The sequence below is a fragment of the Solanum pennellii genome, chromosome 1 (assembly GCF_001406875.1).
Source record: "Solanum pennellii chromosome 1, SPENNV200".
Lineage (NCBI taxonomy): Eukaryota > Viridiplantae > Streptophyta > Magnoliopsida > Solanales > Solanaceae > Solanum > Solanum pennellii.
Genome location: NC_028637.1, coordinates 91,981,380 through 92,001,407, shown reverse-complemented (window position 1 = coordinate 92,001,407; position 20,028 = coordinate 91,981,380). Strand labels below are relative to the sequence as shown.

Sequence of the window (20,028 nt, the reverse complement as noted above, 5' to 3'; positions counted from 1 at the left end):
TGTGTGAAATAGTACTTTTTTACATAATCATGTAATTGAAATAAAATTTCAAATTCTTTCTTTATTTATTTTTAGAAAGAAAATTTATATCATTAGCATTTAGCCATATAATTTTCGTGATATCCTCCTATTATCTCTTTACAAATTTAATTTTTTTGATTTTTTTTTACAGAGATCTTCATATCTATACTTGCGAAAACAATATACAAGGATCCTTACATGGTTATTTTCTTCTATTCTAATTAGAAAAGGACTCAATTGATCCTTTCTCGGAATATTTTCTCTCTTTTACTACAACAAAAGAGACATTTAATGACAATAGATTTTTCGATTCAATATTTCTTACCGCAAACTTAGCAAAATTGGATCAATGTTATATGCATTTAGAGCTGCTAAAGCCTTTAACTACATTTATCTAGAATATTGCTTATAAAATATCCCTATTTACTATTACGGCTAAATATTTATTTACCTTTAAATACTTTATTTGTTGTAGTATTGTTTTAAGTGAATCTACCAAGTCATAACCATTGGATATATATATATCCACTAAGAAAGGGTGAAATGTTGATGTAAAAACTTTTTCTACCTCACTCTTACTTGCATACGAAAATATTAATATCATCATATAGTTTCATAGCTTTATTACTAAATTATGTATTTGATGTAAATTTTAGTACTGATTTTGGGTATAATTGTATAGGTAGCCCTAGCTTCTCTGGAAGTGAGAGAAGCCCAACTTGGAATTAACCTTGCCGATGTATAATCTCGCGCATCAAATTAATGTATCGACGCTTATATTATAGTATCAGTATGAGAGATTTTTGTAATTATAAACTTATTTGAGACAAATGACAATTACCTTATTAAGGGAATAACTTTGTGCCTGCCTTTGGAACCAGATGGCCTACACCTTACTACTCAAGCCCAAGTTTAACTGTGGCTGATGCGCCCATTATATATTGGGAAACTTTTACATATAGCACTCTTTCTTCTTTTTATCTTGGTGATCTATAAAAAAACTGAATAGAATTAGGAAAATGTACCTCTCATAATAGTGATATTGAGCCACACTAAATTCATGTATAGCAATAACAATGGATATGTCATGTATTCATTGATCTGATAACCAAGGCTTAATACAAGTAACTTCTCACTCAATCAAATAAACAAAGGAAGATGTTATTCAAAATAAACAAAAGTGAGTACAACTTCAAAATAAAAATGAAGAATCCTCACCAAGGTTTACCTTTGGAAGATTCAAATGTAAAGTATGCTTTTTATTTGTGCAAGATGCAGAAGAACATTGTTATGAGAAACAAACACCTCAGGAGGATGTTTTCATCGTCAGCTAAAACCAGAAAAGGGTAAAATAACTAAAATGGGATTTCACGCGATCAGAAGTTGATAGGTTCCCTCAAGAGTCTCTCCATCTGGCGTGCCCTAGTCCTTATTGACATGTCAAAGACCTTCTGGCCAAATTCTATCACAAGCCCACCGAGAATGCTAGGATCAATCTGTAACAACAACGAATGAATATCATAAACAGATGCGAATCTTTGTCGTTGAGAATTTTCTTTAAAAGAAAAGGTTCCAGTATCATAATGTACCTTCTGTTCAATGTTCACCTTCTTCCCTTTTCCCATCACCTCTTGCAATGTCTCCTTCAATTCTTTCTCCTCCTCTGGAGGAATAGGCTGGGTAAAGTAAACAAAAAGATATAAAAATCAGAATCTAACTACAAGGGAATAACAAACTAGGACAACAAGATACATATTACTGCCAGCAATTAAAATATTGTATCAATACAGCAGTTAACCAACACGAGTCCTTAAAGTAGTCAACTCAAAGCATCATTCATTACATTACACATAATAATGAAGGGACCTCACCAATAATGACTATCAATACAGAATTAGAAGAGTCAAAAGACAGTTAATTTCATAAGCAGTTTATAAGCAACTCGTACTGCTTTCATCCTCATAATTTGAGTATCACTTACTCTTTCAAAGCACCATTAAGTAAACACCAGATTGAAAATATCGTTTTCTTAACTTGAAATAGCCCTCGCCACATTAAATAAAAAAACTAAAAGATAAGGATCTATATTCGACTTACAATAACAGTTGTTACAATGGCTTTAAGTTCCCCCTTGTGTGCCATGGTTAACTCAGCAAACCTTTTTGCTATCGCATCAATATGTTTCAGCCTCCCATTTTCAGCCAAAACAACTAGAAATACAAGGGTGAAAGAAAATGTCAGACAAACATAAAGTGATCATAAATGGAAAGAAGATATTAGTCGAGCAGGCTAACAAAACATACACATGCACTGCTACCACATGACAAATAATACAGAGAGATGAACTTATAATCTTAGTGGTGTGAAGCTCTGATTGTTTTTTTTATAAATGATAAAAGTGTGAAGTTGATCTCTTCTTTTTTTTTTGATAGAGGTAAAATTAAATCAAGCATAGCAACCAATGGAGAAAAGACAACAGTAGACAAAATTTCTGCCAAAAAGAAATATAACTTTACAAATGTTGCTGCCGATGTGATAATGAAGAAGTATTCACAAGGCAATGAAAAAGAAATAAAAAGGTGGAAATTCCCATGTCACTAGGAACCCATAAATGACAGAAACGGATACCAGAATCAAAGAGAAGTTCAAAATAAATTGTTCATTCCCAAGGTAATGAACGCATACATTAGACAACTAAAATCTTAAAAACGTTCGCTTAAAAAATGACTTGACCACATATAAGATAAATCTTTCAACCAAAATAACTCTATTAAAAAAATTTTAACAGGTCACTCAACGAAAATATTTTCAGAATTATATACTTTTAATGCTCAAAAACATGTTTCTGAACAGGTGGTGGAAAAATAGTGACACTAGGACAGACTTGGGAAGTAGGGGGAGATAAAAGAAATGCAAAAGGGTTGGGGCAGGTTAGAACAAAATCTCCAGATTAGTACAGTGTGAGGGAGCAAACTGAGCATAGTCCCCTGCTAATCTCGTGATCTTTCAAGCCAAACAAGTGATGGTTTGATTTTCTTTTTCATCCCCAAATCCAACAAAAATACATGTCCAATACATTAACCAAACAGAGCCATCAAAATCCAGAACCACCAGTCCACTTAAAATAGACACCAAATGCACACAATGATCAGATAATCCTAAATTAACCGCCAATCACATCATTGTTCATCCAGACCTTTTTTGATTTCATCACCTAGATCATTTTGATTGTCGAGAAAAGAACATAACTATCCTTATTGCTTTTTTTTCTTTCTAATAAGTAACAAGAGTAATTACTAATTAATTATAAGGATGTATCTTTTGGATTGTCTTATTCGGTTCCAAGAAGTACAACACAAGCCTTCAGTTTACAGTATGAAGAGATCACAATGCAGCTACGATAATAAAAACCAACAAACAGTGACATTGAAGAAGAATTTACTATATGCTGGTAAAATTCACATTAATCAAAGGAGCTTGCTCATCTAAACCAGAATCTAGAGACCAAATTGATGTGATTCTTTGAGTTGACCAAGAACCAATCAACCAGGATCAATCTTGAAACTGAAACAACGGTTGAACAGTCCAATATCAAGAAATGGATGTATCTCAAGCCATATATCTTGGAATCAACAAAAAGTGATTCCAAAATGAGGTGAAAGATGAATTCTGCTTAATTATGCATCTCTCATTGTTTCTAATACCACAAATTCTCAAAATTTTAAAAAATGAAATATAGAACTTTCAGAAATAACAATATAATTATGTCATACCCAAGAAGTTCTTTGTGAGGTCTCCAAATTTAGCCTCTGAAGAGATGTCAGTCATGGCCTTCACTCTTGTCTCTGTAGGTACAGAGAGATCCTTCATAAACTGAGAAAATTTAGGACTTTTCTTTGAAGCCTCAATAAGGTCCAAAAGCTCGGACTCGACCTTCTCCAATGTATTAGCTTTTACAGCTGAGATGTACAAAGCTGAGGCATAATTTCCAGAAACCCCATACATAGTCACTGGAACCTGATACATCATAGAGGAGCAAATGATGTTAACACATTTAAGGCTCATATTTGAAATTTGGTAACAGTATTCATTTCTTCTATCTCTTTGGATATGAAGGAAAATACGTGGTATAATCGCTTCAAGTGACAGAGATTACTAAGAATTCAAACTTATAAGAGAGCAAAAGGTGAAACAGTTGAGATATCATGAGTCAAAATATAAAAAAGAACTTCCCACATACTGTAGAATTGGTAAGAATGAACTGGTCCCAGATACTGACAGGAGAATAGGGAAAGTTTTTTGATGAAATAGGAAAAGTTTTTGTACTATATGGCTAATAATCAACCCATATTACCACAGTATTCTACAACAATAATGAGGAGATGAGTTGTTTTTATCCACATATAGCTTGAAACAGATATAGTTAATGTCGAACCCTGCAAGTCTAGTAGTGATTCATTGATAAAATCAATGTTGACTCTGCATCAACCAACAATGTGGGACTATTACATGGTTAAAAAATTGACTTGTTCTCTTGAATAATCCCCATCAGTTAAGCTGCTAAGAACTTCTGTAGACAGTTTTCAGGCAGTATCTCAGTTCTATATGACAGACTTAATGGACTTGGCAGCAACAGGGAAAAAGGAATCGCTAGGAGCACATGTGAGATAAGAATCAGATCATGTCATTCACTGCCAAGGGGATCACCAAATGTAATCAATTTAATGATGGGTAGTGTGCAGAATAAAAAAGTAAGGTATGTTCATTCTTCATTTCCAAAAACAACGGTACTTTCACATGCAAGATACTTTATCCTATTAATACAAGGGAGCTCAAAATTTTGATAATTAAGAAGAATTTCGAACTGATAGACAACATGTAGGTGTCAAATGTCAATATATTGTGTGGATTTACGTCCAACCTTCGAAAAGAAAGGAGTTGAATTTTGCTTGAAAGTATTGACGATTTTCCCAATTAATTCAAGAAAGGCGATGGATGCCAACTAAAATTTGAAATCAAAGATGCATCAGTAAGTTAGACTTCACTTCTCAAACTTCAGATTTAATTTTTTTTTTCATTGGAGCTTACGGTTGAATCAACACTGTCGTATCTTTACTAGAAAATACAGTGTGAACACAGAAATCATTTTAAGCAGTTGATTTACCCTATGGGGTTCAATATGCATTCACTACGGGCTAATGCACTGCTTTAGGCAGCAATAATGTTGTATTTACACTAGGCTAGAAATGCAATGCTTTACGCAGCAATAAGTAGGTTTCAAATGCCAATACAGTGGGTTTATATCTAACCTTTGAAAGAAAGGAGTTAGATTCTTCTTGAAAGCATTGATATCTCTAATAAATTCAAGGAAACCCTTGGGCTCCAAATTATACTTGAAATCAAATATGCATCAGTATTGCTGCGTAAAGCAGCTTAAATTTTTTTTACGTTGGAGCATACAGTTGAATAAATATTGTTGTATCTTTAGTGGAGATCTAGTTATGCAGATACCATTTAGAGGATTTGATGTACCCAATGGGATTCAAGATGTATTTACTCTAGGCTAGGAATGCAATGCTTTCAGCAGAAATAACTGACATAGCGAAAGATTCAACTTCACTAAAAAAAATTTAAAAAAAAATGGATCAGAAACAAATATCAAACACACAAATACGGCTACAATCTCATAGGACTACTAACCTTTACTTTTTTCTCTTTGGCAGCTGGGGCAGTAGCATAATTTCTTGACAACTGCAAAAAAGAATTGACCAACATTCATAAAAAAGCATCAATAAAACAAACAACTTTACCATATCGCAACAGAATGGACACTTTTAACAGTTCTGTAAAGAATAGCCATTCAATCAAACTTCAAACGGAATATACATGCTTATGCACATTCGAAGGTTTCTCTTTTCAAGCACTTTGGGTGTAAATAAAACAAAAATTACCACCGATCAAAACTTGATATTCAATTTCAATAAAAAAGAAATCCAGGTAACAAACTTAATATTGACATAACAACCCAACCACCACCACACATACCGAGGTCATAATATTTTGTTTAGCAAAAAACGAAAGGGACAATGATAACGCTATTTTCACATGTAAATTCAATCAGAAAACCACACCAAAATACTCTACCCTAAGGTGCAAACATATAATCATTTCCATCAATTTCACTTTCAATTTAAAAAAATTGACTCCACAGAGGGTTTGTTCAGACTGTGTAGCATTGACCCATTTCACATATACATAAATCGAGAATCATTCTAATCCAACTTCAAAGTCAAAAAATAAATAAAATCGAAGAATCTAAACTGAAGATGCAGATCAAAGCACAACCCAGAAAATACAAAAAACATCATAAACCAAAAGTAGGTCTAATCTTTGGTAAGAATGAATACCTCGGGATTGGAGATAATGGCCGGATAAAGAGCGGATCTTGAATCAGATGAAAGGGCTTTGCGTAGGTGAGGAAGTGTAGATCTAATACGCCCTGCCATTGCCATCGCCGAGAAGTTTTTCTTCGAAACCGATTTAGCTTTTCACAGAGATGTACGGCTTTTTCTAGTGTTGAATATAGCTGAGGGTTGCGGGTAAAGGAGGCTGTGTATTTTACTACCTTAACATTTCAAAGCTTGTAACCTAAGAGGGCATACAATTTCTATACTACCACTAGTAATTAGTGACACGTATACTTTTTTAAGGGTGTGGGGGGTTGTTAATTTTTTTATTTTCTTTTTCCCAGTTAAGTAATTAAATAAAAATTATAAAATAAAAGTCAGATTTTATTGAATCGTGATGTAAAATTGTTCTATCATTTACAATATTTGTAACACAATTAAGTTATTTGTAGAAGATTCACTCAACTACTAGTCATACTTTTTTCACTATAATTATTAATGATCAAAAAAAGAAAAATAACAATTATAATTAATTTTTTCTTTTATTTATCAATTTGAGAAATATTTTTGATTTTGAATTCCATATTAAACTCATCATATTACATTATACGGATGAATTCATCCTAAAAATTCATAACTATACAAAATCATCTAATTTAGATCATGAATCGACCCGTCTATGAAATCAAATGGAACCTTTGCAGGGAGTACTTTACGGCTTGAGCTATCCAAATACCAAATTTCTAAAAATAGTGAATTTATTCCCGTATGGTGCTTATACTAAATTGATAAATAATATAATTTTACACGCAAATTTTTAATATGATTAATTTATATATATTCTCATCAAACTAAACTACGTACTTGACATAAACATGAGTAAGTTTTGCCAAGAAACAGTCAGAATAAAATATAAGGTTACTGAGTATGAGGAACAAAACATATGGAAAATTCACAGCCTTCTTTTCCAATCACAGAGCTCTGTAGACAAAATGGAAAATTTACAGCCTTGTGTTGTCAATATTTAATCTTCCACAGTACGGAGGAACGCTTAATATCTGTGGCATGTTGCAATACTGATGCTCTAGTTGGAACTAGGTTAAGGTAATCAAGTGCCTTGAGCTTAGCCTCTATTACATGTAACAACTCATTATACCATGCTGGTTTTCTCTTCAACACTTGTTTATAAGCAGTTAATCCAAGCCATTCAATTTCCTCTTTCTCCACTTCAAGAACTGGACGAAAATCGGAACCAGTTTTGAAGGAATACATCCTCCTCTTGATGAGCCTTTTCATATACCTAGTGAAGTCAAAACAAAATTAAGGAGTGAGTGAATATGTGATACACTTGAGATATGATGCAAAAGTCTATCCTTGTTCCTGCTACTTTCATGTACAAGAATTTAGACAAAAATGCAGGTCCAACACCAGTGTATAAAAAGAGCAAACAGCACAAATGATAATGTACTAGATGTTTCATACCTCAATGATTTTTGCAAAGCATCTACATAAAATTTGGTGCTGAATCTATGCAAGCATGATAAATCATAGAGGTAGCAGTGGAACTTCATGGCACAGAGAAGAAAAGCTTGATAAATGTTGAGTCTCACCACAACTGCTGAGTTTATGTTAGAATCATAGAATATAGAATGGCATTTCGGTCTAAGATAACTGCACAACCTAGCCTTAAAGTTACGTCCTGGTTTATTTAGCCAGCTAACAGTGAGGGTTGAACTTAGCGGGGAATTCAAGTACCTGTCAGCAAAAGATAACATCAATAAATCAGATTCCTTGAGCATTGAGAAAGTCGATGAGAAAGAAGAATATAAACATCATGCTGAAGAAAATGTTGCTAGTAGCCAAATATCCTAACCATTAAATTGTTTAAATAGGTTCAGTTATCAAAAATTGTTTTAATAGGTCAATTGCTAGTTATAGTTGATGCCGGAATGCTAAATAAAATGGTGGTTGCAACAAAACACCATTTCAGTCAACAAGACACTTCCTAGTCATTAATGAAGAAACAAAAAAATGAGCTGACGTGCAGATCTGCTACACCAATTAGATCATCTTGAAAGCCAGAAATGCCTTGCACAACAAGCCAAGGTAAACTTTCCCGTGGAAAATGGACACTCTGTAAATGTACACGGATCTTTCCCAGATTTACAGCAAGGCAGACCTCTACAAATAAGTGACGCTTTATCAACCAACTCTTGATACGGATCATGTTAGAAGAGTCATTTTTCTACGCTGTGTGCTTTATAGGGAAGTATCAGTTTCTTCAGCAAGTGAGTGAGTGAGTGAGTGATTCCTAGAGTGGCCTACTCCGCTTGACAATAATATAAACATCTAAGAAACACTAGCATAAATAAAATAACTTGCACGAAAATCCGCAAGTGATGCCATGTTGCTACTAGGAAAATAGCTGACCTAGTGTAATCTGCCTGAATTTCCAAGGTAGAGCAGTTGATCAATAGTCCACACCATCGAAGAAACGAAGTTCCATCCTCAACCACATATAATCTATCCGATCCCAAACCTGGTATAATATTCATCTGAAAGTTCGTCCCAAATTTTTGTTCATTCATGTTGCAGTTGTAGGCGCGAAACCCTCTCTGCAGCCGGGAGAATAACTTAGAAGCCTGTTCCTTTGAGGTTGAGATGAAAAGCAAGTCATCAATAAGCCTAAGCAACAGACTGATAGGTTTACATGCCACAAGATCATCATGTCTTGCAGCTGTATCATCCAGTAAAGGTTCATCTGAAGGAAATCTAGGGGCAGGTATACAAGCTTTCTCAAGAAATGGAAATAACACTGAATTCTCAAGATGACCATAATACAACGAGCAGAGTTGAGTGGACAAAACACTTCCTTGAGGTATACCGACAGATTGCAAGAAAAACTTGATACCTAACTGCAGCACATTGCGCTTTATGTGCTCCTTCAAATCATTTTGAAGCTGTTCTTTTCTTACTTTTCTGCCTTTCCCCTGGAACAATCAATAACTTAGATTTATTATAGCCACTTTTGGAAGTAAGGTTCTTAAAGCATATCAATGTCAGGTCACGTTTCAACTGAAAGATATAACTGTTCATCATAGTTTTATTTTTTTGTTCTTTGGTTGAAGGAGCCTTAATACAAAATCAAAAATCAGAAAAATGATCCGGTCCTCCTTCTAGGAGTAGGATGTTTAATTGATCTGCCCTTCCCACCCCACACCCCATTCCTCATAGATCGTTAACCTTGGGAGACCTACCTAGAGCTCAATGCACAATTTTCTCTTTGAACTTCAAAACATTAATGTTATTTTACACTGCTTTAAGTTAGTTGGTTATTTAGTCAGTCTCATGTGTTTCTTCTTTTGCAGAACAGTATTCAGATATGCAAATTATAATATGTACAAAGACTATCAAGGATGGAATGTAAAAGAATGCATGCCTTAAAAAAATACACAATCAGTACCAAAAAAATTAAAAAACAAACTCACATGAAGTGAAAGAAGACGAGAAGACCATGAAATGTACATGTAGATGTTTTTACCCTAAGGCATTTCAAATAATGGTAATAAGTATGACCTCTTTGACACAAACACAATCAGGGCCAAGAAATTATGAAACAAATTCACATTGAAGTGAAAGAAGCCAACCAACAATGTAATTTGCATGTAGATGAGTTTACCCTAAAGCAGTTCAAAACATCCTACCTGTTGCTTTACAAGAATGCCATGCGACAAGTGAGTGGGAAGAAAAGGTATGACATTGGCAGGACCAGAGATATTCTCTTTACTCCTTAATACCCAGTTTTCTGGTACCTTCAGTGACCTCTTAGTGCACACAACTTGAACAACTTGGCTGAAAAAATATTCATCCTCCAAATTGAGATCATCCAGCACGCTTAGTAGCTTATCTTGGTATACAGAGTCAAAAGCTCTTTCAACATCTGATACAACGATGAATACTCCAGGTTTGACAGAGAACCTACTCTTCAGATTTGATAAGAAAGGGATAAGCTTTTTATACACATCATTGTAGCCAAATACAGATGAACCCAATCTCTCTGGTTCTTTTGCTACTATATGTTTGAGAACTAAATGCAAATCTTTGAGGACTTCATTAACAGACTTGTAACTGTGGCGTTTACCTTTTTTACCAGCTCCTACTTTTCTCCAACCTCTGGGTCGCGAAGGATGATTCACTCGCAAGTTTTGGGATGCTTTGAGATTTGCCAGCATTCTTACCCCCCTTCTTTTTGGAAGTAGTCGAATTTTTGAGAAGCCAAATGACCTAGTCCTTATTATTTTCCTGACAGATTCAGCAGTTAATTCTTTATGCCCTTGATCCCTTAAGTAAGTCACGGCTTTGGAAATAACATTCTCCCAGGTCGGCTTGCGGTAATATAATATATCTTGTTTCTCATGCTCAGCTTCAGTTGCATAAAAGTTTGCTTGAACCAGTGGCACAATAAAAGAAGAAAACAACCAAAATATCCAGTGTTCTAGTAATTTATGTTTCAATAAAATGGAGTTCGCATCTGATAGTAGAGGATAACTAGATAGTTTAACTTTCCTCATGCACTGCTTGGACATGAATTTCTCAAACTTTCGTAGCTTAACAAGCTTGTAAATATTACTCGTTAGAACTCTCCAATTAGAAGGAGTCCCCAGCAAATCTATGGGCACTATATTACGACAAGCAGCCCAAACAAATGATACAACTTGCTTCTTCAGACAATAACACTTGGTTGGCTCCACAAAAGAGGATTGTGATTCTGAAGTTGTATTGCAGCTTTCAAACTTGAAGTCAGAGTGTGCCAATCCATTTTCTGGACAATCATTTGCAGGTATACTTGCCTCAGATTTGTTTCCCTGATATCAACCAGTTTAAAACATCACACATTAAATAGATTGTATATCTGGATGCTAGATATGGAGAACTGAGTTGGATCATTCATTGACTTTTCAGCTTTCACTAAGTGCACCTGATTATGTCAGATAAAAAAATGGCAACTCATATGAGCCAAATTTCTTCTGATAATTAACAATAAGAGATTGTAATAGGCAACAGACTGGCCCACAAATTGAAGTAATATCCAAAACCTCAAAAATTGTGGCTCGGTTGACAAATTTTTGGGAGTCAATGGAGTACTACTAAATAACTAATTTTCTTTCTTTTAATATAACTTTGAACCTCAAGAGACCGGAAACAAGAAGGGGATAACTAAAATTTTAAGAAGTTCAACAAAGACAAACCTTCAAGATAGTTGCAGCAATATTTTTGGCGTCTTGGTCCAGTGATGGAGCAGAACAGTGTTTCTCCAACAGCCGTAAGTGTTGGCAGTGGTGAGCTTTGCGGATGAGAGATTTCAGCAACTTAATAATTGAATGGTATCTAGGCAAAACAACAAGTGTTAAAAAAAGACAGTAAAACAGGTATAGAAGTACACTCTTGTCCCCAAAACAGAATTAAACGACCATGTCAAATGAACAAAATAACTTATGCTGAGAACATGCACCATGTTATTTTAGGATAACAAAATACTGGTCCACACTTTCACTGCCAAAAGAAAGTGGTGATAATAGTTCAGAGCAAGAGAAGTTGTTCGGAACAGAATCAAAGAGAGTTGACCCACAAAAAACATTCAACATTTTCTGGTTAGTTAAACTACATCAACAAATTTAAGCCAATCAAAGAGTTAAGGGGGCTAAAATGTTGTTAAATTTAATGAGAAATATAAAGCAGCAGGTAGCTCTCGAATTCAGACGGAAGCTACTGATTGAATACATATTGACAGTAAAAATGATTGATGAAGGTTTTCTGATAAACTAACCCAGCACACACGCACACACATACCCCAAACAAATAGTAAGTTTGCTTGAGCTGGGCTCCTACAGCAATGCCTTCTACTAGTGTACAAATCAAACAGAATGATGATCTGGCTTCCCACTATCAGGTTGGACCATATATTTTTGGCTTTTCTGTTGCCAAGAAACAAAAAGCAGCTTATACAACTTGACTAGCATTTTCTCGATAAACAACCCAATGCTTGACTATGGCATAAAACTCCACCACAGTTTATAATCTTTGTCTGACCAGTAATTATGTGTGTTGATCATCATTAATAATCCAAGTTCATACAAACTATTCATTAGCCCCTAAGTGCAGATACTTTGAGCTTGAGCAGACAAAAAGAAACTAAAAATGTGATAAGAGGAGCACCATGTCTTTTCAGAAGGGATAACATCTTAATTCCAATCTTTGGACTGTTAGAAAGAGAAAAATAAAAGTACAGTGCTAAATCATTTATTCCATGTACTTTTGACAAAGATTATCTATTATCTGCATCTGAGAGAGATATGCCTTCAGTAGGAAGAACAACCAAAGAGACTAAATGAGATAAAAATCCTTGAAGAAAAAGAAAACTTAAAAGAGAAGGAATAAACAGATTATTATCAATAAAGAACGAGGAAAAGATGTTGCTCACAGACACGAGGATGCGATGATATTACAGCTGCTTCTGTGCACGCAAGGAGCTACCTCAGTAGAGACATTAACACCAAGGGATCCAAAAATTTCCTTGAAGAGTTCACTTGATCCAGTAGAGTTTGGCTTCAAGGAATACAAGATGTCTGAGTATTCTTAAGTTTGTCAACAAAGTTTTCCCTAACGGTGGCACAGAGGGCAACAACAATCAGTTTCTATTTTAGTTCTTCCATTTCCTCGAGTGACATGGAAAAATAAAGACAGAAGCAAAACTCCTCTCTAATTAAAGGGAATGAAACCATTTAGCTCTTAAGAAGCAGAAAGTTTCAGAAAAAGTGTGAACAGAAGTGGTGGAACTCCATCCCTTTCTTAATTTTGACTAGTAGCAATTGAAGTGAACCATAATATCAAGCCAGATTAGCATGGGGCGCAAAGTAGAAGGATACGCTCGGACGGGAGTACTGATGAACAACTATCCAACTTGTACAACATGGTTCGCCTGTCGATTAGAATTCCCTTTTTGACCTCAGAAAGATGGTCAAAGACCGAACAACAAGAGCACCAAGCATTTGTCTGATAATAAGAAAAAGGGAAAACCTTTTATTAAACCAAAAAAAAAAATGAGGGTGAAGATCTAAATAGATGCTGAAATATTTGTGAACTACATGCAGAACTTCCAGAGTGCTGATTGTAAAAACTTTTACCTTTTTCATCAAAAAAGAAAATTTCTGATTGTTAAAATGGGGCTAAGGATGACTCGTCCCAATACACACCCTTTAGCAATCCTAAGAAAGATAAGTAGGATTCAATCATTCAAATGCCTAGAAGTTATCAAGCTACTAAACATGCACTATAATCATCAAACTGCATCATTTCACAAGAATAAAATGCACATGCATTTAATTGTTATAAGATTGAAAACCTGCAACTGCAATATCCTGAAAGATCTTACAAGTTAATGATCTCTTATCAGCATATGCATCACACGCAAAAAGGGCCATATTATGGTGTGTGAAAGACCACAAGCTAGATATAAAATCAAATTCGGTAACAGCAGTATAAGTTTCATAAATCACCTTATCAAGAGGAGGTCTTGAATTTAAGATTACATCACTCTTCACGTCTCCCAACAACTCGTCCTTAGTGTTAAAACTCATACAAGGGCTTAAGGAATGTGTTCCTTGAGCCTTCAACTGCCTAAGCTTCCTTTGACGCAGCCATTTAAACAGTCTTTCACGCTTTCCATGCAATGGAGTATGTCTATTAGAGTAACATTGTCCTTCCCTCGATGGAAGAACTTCACAACAAGCGGAATTAACTTCAACAGATACTGTAGTTTCTGCAGATAACTTCTCCGTCTCACATTTTTTCCTGCAGCACCAGGGCATGGAAACTATAATCCTACAATGACAGCAAAGCCAGCTAGTACAATTTACAGTAACAACATCAGAACACAAACCTAATCCCCATTTCTTTCCTTGCTGATGAGTAAACTTCGTCTACACTTCTCTTTTTCCTAGATTCTGGGATTAGCAACGGTTAAAAGTTTTAAAACAATTCAAACAATAAATCAGATCTACTTATGTTTAGCAGAAATCCACAACTTCCCAATATATTAAGAGATATATGAGAAAGAAAGAAATTATGACCACTCCGTGAAGCTAGACTTCTGGGAATTAAAGGAGCTGCTCATTTGGTCTCACAGATTCAAGGCATATGCTGGTAAGGCTTTTTCTTCATGGAGACTATCTCTGTTTATTCCGAGACTATCACATATATTTGGGGTAAAGGACGAGAGTCGGGATGTTAATTATCAATTTAGAATTCAAAATGGACACTTTTGTTTAATCCAAAAGAGGAAACCTCCATTTGTCTTGCTTGGATATCTTTTCCTGATCTCCCCGTACAACTCTTTACTAAGAAGCTTTGTTTCCCATAGCTCCCGCAATTGGAAAACAGTTAACTGTAGATAAAGCAATCAATGGTCAAACGAGGCCTAGTGTAGCTAGGGTCAGGTTGAGGTCGATTTATTATAAACTTTGCCGGATCAACATCAGAGAGGAAGCTGCATGTGAACTTAAGAAGTGTGGCAAAAAGTTGTATAAAATTGATTTCCTTCATATTACAAGAGTTGTAAACATCAAGGACACACTGATAACTTTTGCAGATTGTCAGAATTAATATTAAAACTAAGGATGAGGTAGATGCTCATGGAGAAGTGCACACCAAGTGGATTTGACGGATATTTTAAATGGCAAGAGGGGCAAGAAGAATATTTCAAGTAATAATGCTACGTAAATAGTAAATTATGGTAGCGTCAACAAGGGGATGGGGTACATTAGCTTTGATCCAGGAGTTTCATCCAATACTGATCAAGCACTAGCTACAGTTCCTGAATCTGGTGGAGCTAGTAAGAACAGGCAAGAACATGAGATTGTAGCAATTGCTACCACTGGTCAGATTAAAGAGGGACAGTTGCAAGCCCCAACTTCAACATGTATGAAGTAATAACTTCCACATGTAGGAGCATAAAAATTTCCTATTTTAAAAGCTTCTTAGTTTAAAAATTTCCTAGCGTAAAAGTTTCTTAGTTCAAAAGTTTCCTAATTTTAAGTTTCCTAGTAATTATCTCCATAAAAGTAGTATGTGAATCTCATTCTATTTGGGATAGGTTTTCCCTATATATATGGAGTAATTCTTAACTTGATATCTTTGGTTTCTTCAAAAGTAAATTAAAAAAGGTTATTAGTCTTATACTGATAGTTGCTCTAATTTCTTCAAAATAGGGGTCAAGGTCACTTTTGATCTAAGTTCTTGAACTGACTCTATTACTATCATAATTTGTTTTAATCCACTAATTTTGAATACTAAGAACAATTAGGGTTCTTAGCACTTTTCTTGAAGGATTTTAATCTCAAATTTCACATATCTTTCATTTTATGCTGTTAATCTTTATAATTTTGCTTCCACATTAGTTTATTCTGGTAACCTGATTCTTATTACTACGGGTGAGAGCTCTTAATGTACTGACAAAGCTGGTAATGAGGAATTCATGATAGTTCACAATTCAGGTAAGGGCAAGGGTAAGGTTTATAGACCTAAAACTCTTGTTATGCCTATCACTAGTCCTTATCAAAATGGGTTTGAAATTTTGGCAAAGGCTCGAGGACAGGGCTTGCGACAAAAGGAGAAGGATAGTACTGTTTCAGATTTGGCGTCAGGCAAGGGACAGAAAAACAGAGGGGCTTTCTTGGTCTACATGAAGCTTCAAGCAACACAGAGACAGTGGCTTCCATTTAAAGATTTGAAACCTGGTTTTACTCAACTTCAAAAGCTAGCACATGAAGGTAGGATTGCCTGAGTCCATAATAGCAGTCCATCAGTTCATTCCCCAACCAATATGGGAGTCTAACTCACTCTAACACCCCGTTCACACCCGGGCCCAACTGGAGCATGCACCCGGAGCCCAAATGGGCATGGACCTACATCTATTACTATGTAATACAATGGAAGATCTTATTATATTCCAATATATGATCAAAGCATAAATACAATACATTTGGGGCTAACTTAGGAAAGAAATTCGGAGGGGTTCCTATAAATAAGATTCCTACTAACTGTAGCTATGTACATTACTAATTTTAAAATCTAAACATTTTGTAACAGAAACTAAAGGAGCAATAGTCTCTTTCTTTGTGCAAGGAGAAACATTAATTTTGGCTGATTTATAACTGTACAAGGAGAAACATTAATTTTGGCTGATTTATAACTGTACAAGGAGTTACAAGATCTGTCATTATTATTCCAGAAATCACATTTAATGCTGGATGGAGGGACATTTCATTCAAGATTGCTTAGGTTCATTAAAGAGGATACATGGCCATTTACTACAACTATGTCATAGTTAAGATGTTAAGGTGACTGAGGAGTTTGTTCCAAGGTACCTATCTATGTAACTGGGAAAGAAGAATCATATGACAGTGTCAACAACTTAAATAAGATCCAATAAATTCAAAGGGAAAATACTTCAAATTGCTTTAAACAGACAATCTATGTTTTTAGTTCATTCATTTGTAAAACGAAGTATGAGTTTATTAACTCAACTATCTTCTTGACTTAAAATTTTTGCATTACTTAAGCGTCCTCATTTGTCATATCATCATAGAGTATAGTATAAATTCTATCACGATTACAGAATACCTACTTCTCTTTAACTTTTATTTTCTTCATGCTTGTTAATTAGTAGAGGTTCATTACCTCACTTGGATTGGTTAGGTAAAGTCTAGCCCCCTTGCTTGTACTTGTACTTATCCCTGTTAGAATTTTTTTATTATTATTAACAATAAAAGGTGCTAGACACCCCTGACTAGTGGTATAAATTCACAAAAAAAGAATAGGATTCAGGAAAAATAAGAGAAAACAAGAAGACAAATCATTAGTGTACTCATATGAAATTTTCTAGAGTAATTATACTGCAACAGAGGATCAAAAATTATTTTAACCGCGAAGAGAAACTTGAACTTAATGGAACTCAAAGCCTCAAAAAAAGACATTTTTGAAACTGGTAGTTACCAGGATGAAGTAGTGTAGGTTTATAGGTAGTGGCAGATATGTGCAGTTGAGATTTTAGGCATATGTCACTGATCGGAAACCCTGCCACCTGATGATATTTGTTTCGAGCGAGCCGCAAAAATATTGAGGTGTTCTTTAGTAAATAAACCATGAGAACATCCCCAATCTGCAGGTGACAAAGCTCATTTCAGTAAAGTTTAATTGCCTACTATCACATAAGAAAACAAAAGAGTACACCAGAAAAGCTAATATTATCTCACACACCCTTGTTAGGAGAAGGTTCCATGATGGTAATGTTAGAGCCTCTACAATGTCACTACACCGTCTCATCTATCAGATACGAAAAACAAGTTATATAACAATCATCAAGCAAAATAAAAGATAGGAAAAAGAGAACAGCTGAAACCAAAAGTGTAGCTACCTTGAAAGGGGAAAAGGCATATATAAAGATGCAGATAAACGAAATCAGCTTAACAAAGGCATTGTTGTTACCTTGTCATAACCAAAACTTATAACGTTAGAACTGCTGCATTGCTCACTTATTGTCATTTCAATTGTCTTTCTAACAAGCTGAAATGGCAGGGTGTAAGAGATTTTCAGTCTGAGTTCAAACAAAGGACTAATATCTTTATAATAATTCAAGTTAAAAGTGTACTATAGAGGGGCATCTGTTACAGTAACAGTTATCAAGAATTCCTATCAGAGCAGCAGTATTAAACTGTAACAAGGTTGAGAGCATCTTAAATTTCAACCATATCTCAATCATGTTACTAATATTTTGAGCATCATATACAGCAAGAACCTTGGGAAATAAAAAGAATACAGGAACAACATGAGTATAGTCAGCCCAAACAACAAGTATGAAGTGATAGGAATGAGTTGATCTTAGGCATGAAACGGAATACACACGATTCTTGTCTCGTAAAACTGTTGAAAGTTTAATTGGATTATTGTCACTGTTGAGGCAAAAAAACTGAACTATCAGCTCTTTCCAAACCAAACACATGAAACGCCCTGCTCGCCCTGCTACACTCTTCGGTTTCTGCCGAGTTTGTCGACTCCAAAAGTTGTACACAACAAAAATCTTAATAGTGATATACAGCCTCATTCAATTAGCTAAATAACCAGCCGAGTTTAGCTTAAGCATTTCAGCCAAAAAAGATGATCATATTTTGCTTTTCAAGTGTCAACAGTATTGCTCTTCAATTAATTTTTATTCTGAAAATATTTTGCTGAAATGTATTCAAGTTAAAGATTTTCACCTCATTGTATCTTCTATGTGGTTTGTAAAATTCCATTTTCAAAACAATTTACAAAATTCATAAGTTCATGACACACACTTTGACAGATTTTTCCTCAACTGCAGTAGCCAGCATCAACATTTCAGCACAACAGTCAAGACCTCAACGACAAACCACACAAAATTACATTTTAGAAAAAGTAAGCAATAATATCAAGGAAAAAATAAGAAGAAAAAAAAGGTACGTAAAGATGAACAGTTTCCCGCCAAAATTCAATAACAGGTGAGAATTTCAACAAATTCCCGCCAAAATCCTCTGATTGTTTCTATTCAAAAAAAAAAGTTACTTCGAAAATGCTTACTATTTTTTCCCATAACATTGCATTAAAACGAATACTACTAGGCAAAAAAAGCGAATACCTCAAGATGTGTCCAGCGGCAATGAGGATCATAGCCATGAAGAGGAGGTGCTTGATCGGAGACGACAACGAAGCAGTGATTGAGAAGCTTCCGATAATCATCTGGATCATTTTCCCTAAGAAGAAACGAAATGGCGCCATATTCTCCACCACATCCGAGGCACCGGCGACCCTTGCATGGGCAATTCGTCGATGATAATAGAGGAATTAGAGATAAGATTGTCGCTCCCAGAGTACGTGCACGGTCGTGAAACAGCCTCCATAGAATCTCTGGAACTCTCCGTTTCTTCATCGACGACCGGCGAGGGATCGTACGGAGAAAAAGTGTGTTGTGAGTGAAAACTGAAAAGTCTGTAATGACTTTTTAACTTTTTGGAAAATCGTTGTCTCTTTTTTACCCAATGGTGATTGGGGTAAAAGTCATTACATTAAAGAAAATCTGCTTCTTTCTTTAGTTCCCTCCCAATAACTTCGTTTCCAAAGTTAAAACTTTTAATTTTTGAATTCACATTTGGTTTATTGTTTATACTCGAATTATCTAGTGTTTGGTCATAGATTTTAAAATATTATTTTGGTAAAATTTTATCATGTGTTCTGTCATAATAATTGAGAAACATAGGGTGTGTTTGGTATGAAGGAAAATGTTTTCCTGAAAAACAAGTAGATATGTGATTTATTTTCTCATGTTTGGTTGCCGAGTAAAAAATATTTTTCGAAAAGATATTTAAATATTTTTTATTTTTTACTACAGTAGAAAATAATTTCTGAAATTGAATTTTTTCTTAAAAAAAAACTTACAATTTTTTGGGTGGGGGTGGGTGGAGGATGTCGTTGAAGTTGAATTTTTTTTTTAAAAAAATAATATTATTTTTTTGGGGGGAGGGGGGGC

At 34.9% G+C, this 20,028-nt stretch overlaps 2 protein-coding genes across 2 annotated transcripts; both read right to left on the bottom strand.

Annotated features, from left to right (window-relative positions):
- Window positions 1-1,136: 1,136 nt before the first annotated feature.
- LOC107008274 (ATP synthase subunit O, mitochondrial) lies at window positions 1,137-6,687 on the bottom strand. The gene is made up of 6 exons (XM_015207238.2): window positions 6,429-6,687; window positions 5,722-5,772; window positions 3,795-4,038; window positions 2,119-2,231; window positions 1,611-1,697; window positions 1,137-1,517 (listed from the first exon to the last, which is right to left on the bottom strand). Exons 1-6 carry the CDS (start codon window positions 6,531-6,533, stop codon window positions 1,398-1,400), a joined length of 720 nt encoding a protein of 239 aa, XP_015062724.1. The 5' UTR covers window positions 6,534-6,687; the 3' UTR covers window positions 1,137-1,397.
- A 625-nt stretch (window positions 6,688-7,312) lies between these two features.
- On the bottom strand, window positions 7,313-19,586 carry LOC107011606 (telomerase reverse transcriptase). Its single transcript, XM_015211180.2, has 13 exons — window positions 19,141-19,586; window positions 17,973-18,050; window positions 17,745-17,810; window positions 17,481-17,646; window positions 14,368-14,431; window positions 13,985-14,279; window positions 13,355-13,481; window positions 12,910-13,054; window positions 11,678-11,816; window positions 10,133-11,293; window positions 8,859-9,418; window positions 7,911-8,183; window positions 7,313-7,728 (listed from the first exon to the last, which is right to left on the bottom strand). Exons 1-13 carry the CDS (start codon window positions 19,429-19,431, stop codon window positions 7,446-7,448), a joined length of 3,648 nt encoding a protein of 1,215 aa, XP_015066666.1. The 5' UTR covers window positions 19,432-19,586; the 3' UTR covers window positions 7,313-7,445.
- Between the last annotated feature and the right edge of the window lie 442 nt (window positions 19,587-20,028).

What these genes read in the sequence shown, in the direction of transcription:
- LOC107011606 (XM_015211180.2), bottom strand. Translation starts at nt 19,431, where the DNA reads ATGAAGAAACGGAGAGTTCCAGAGATTCTATGGAGGCTGTTTCACGAC. An exon ending in ATCAGTACTCCCGTCCGAGC is followed by an intron (nt 13,055 to 13,354) that starts GTATCCTTCTAC and finishes AAGAATACTCAG; the next exon opens with ACATCTTGTATTCCTTGAAG. An exon ending in ATCATCGCATCCTCGTGTCT is followed by an intron (nt 11,817 to 12,909) that starts GTGAGCAACATC and finishes TGTTTTGCCTAG; the next exon opens with ATACCATTCAATTATTAAGT.
- LOC107008274 (XM_015207238.2), bottom strand. Translation starts at nt 6,533, where the DNA reads ATGGCAATGGCAGGGCGTATTAGATCTACACTTCCTCACCTACGCAAA. An exon ending in CCATTATCTCCAATCCCGAG is followed by an intron (nt 5,773 to 6,428) that starts GTATTCATTCTT and finishes TCTTTTTTGCAG; the next exon opens with TTGTCAAGAAATTATGCTAC. An exon ending in CCAAAGAGAAAAAAGTAAAG is followed by an intron (nt 4,039 to 5,721) that starts GTTAGTAGTCCT and finishes ATGATGTATCAG; the next exon opens with GTTCCAGTGACTATGTATGG.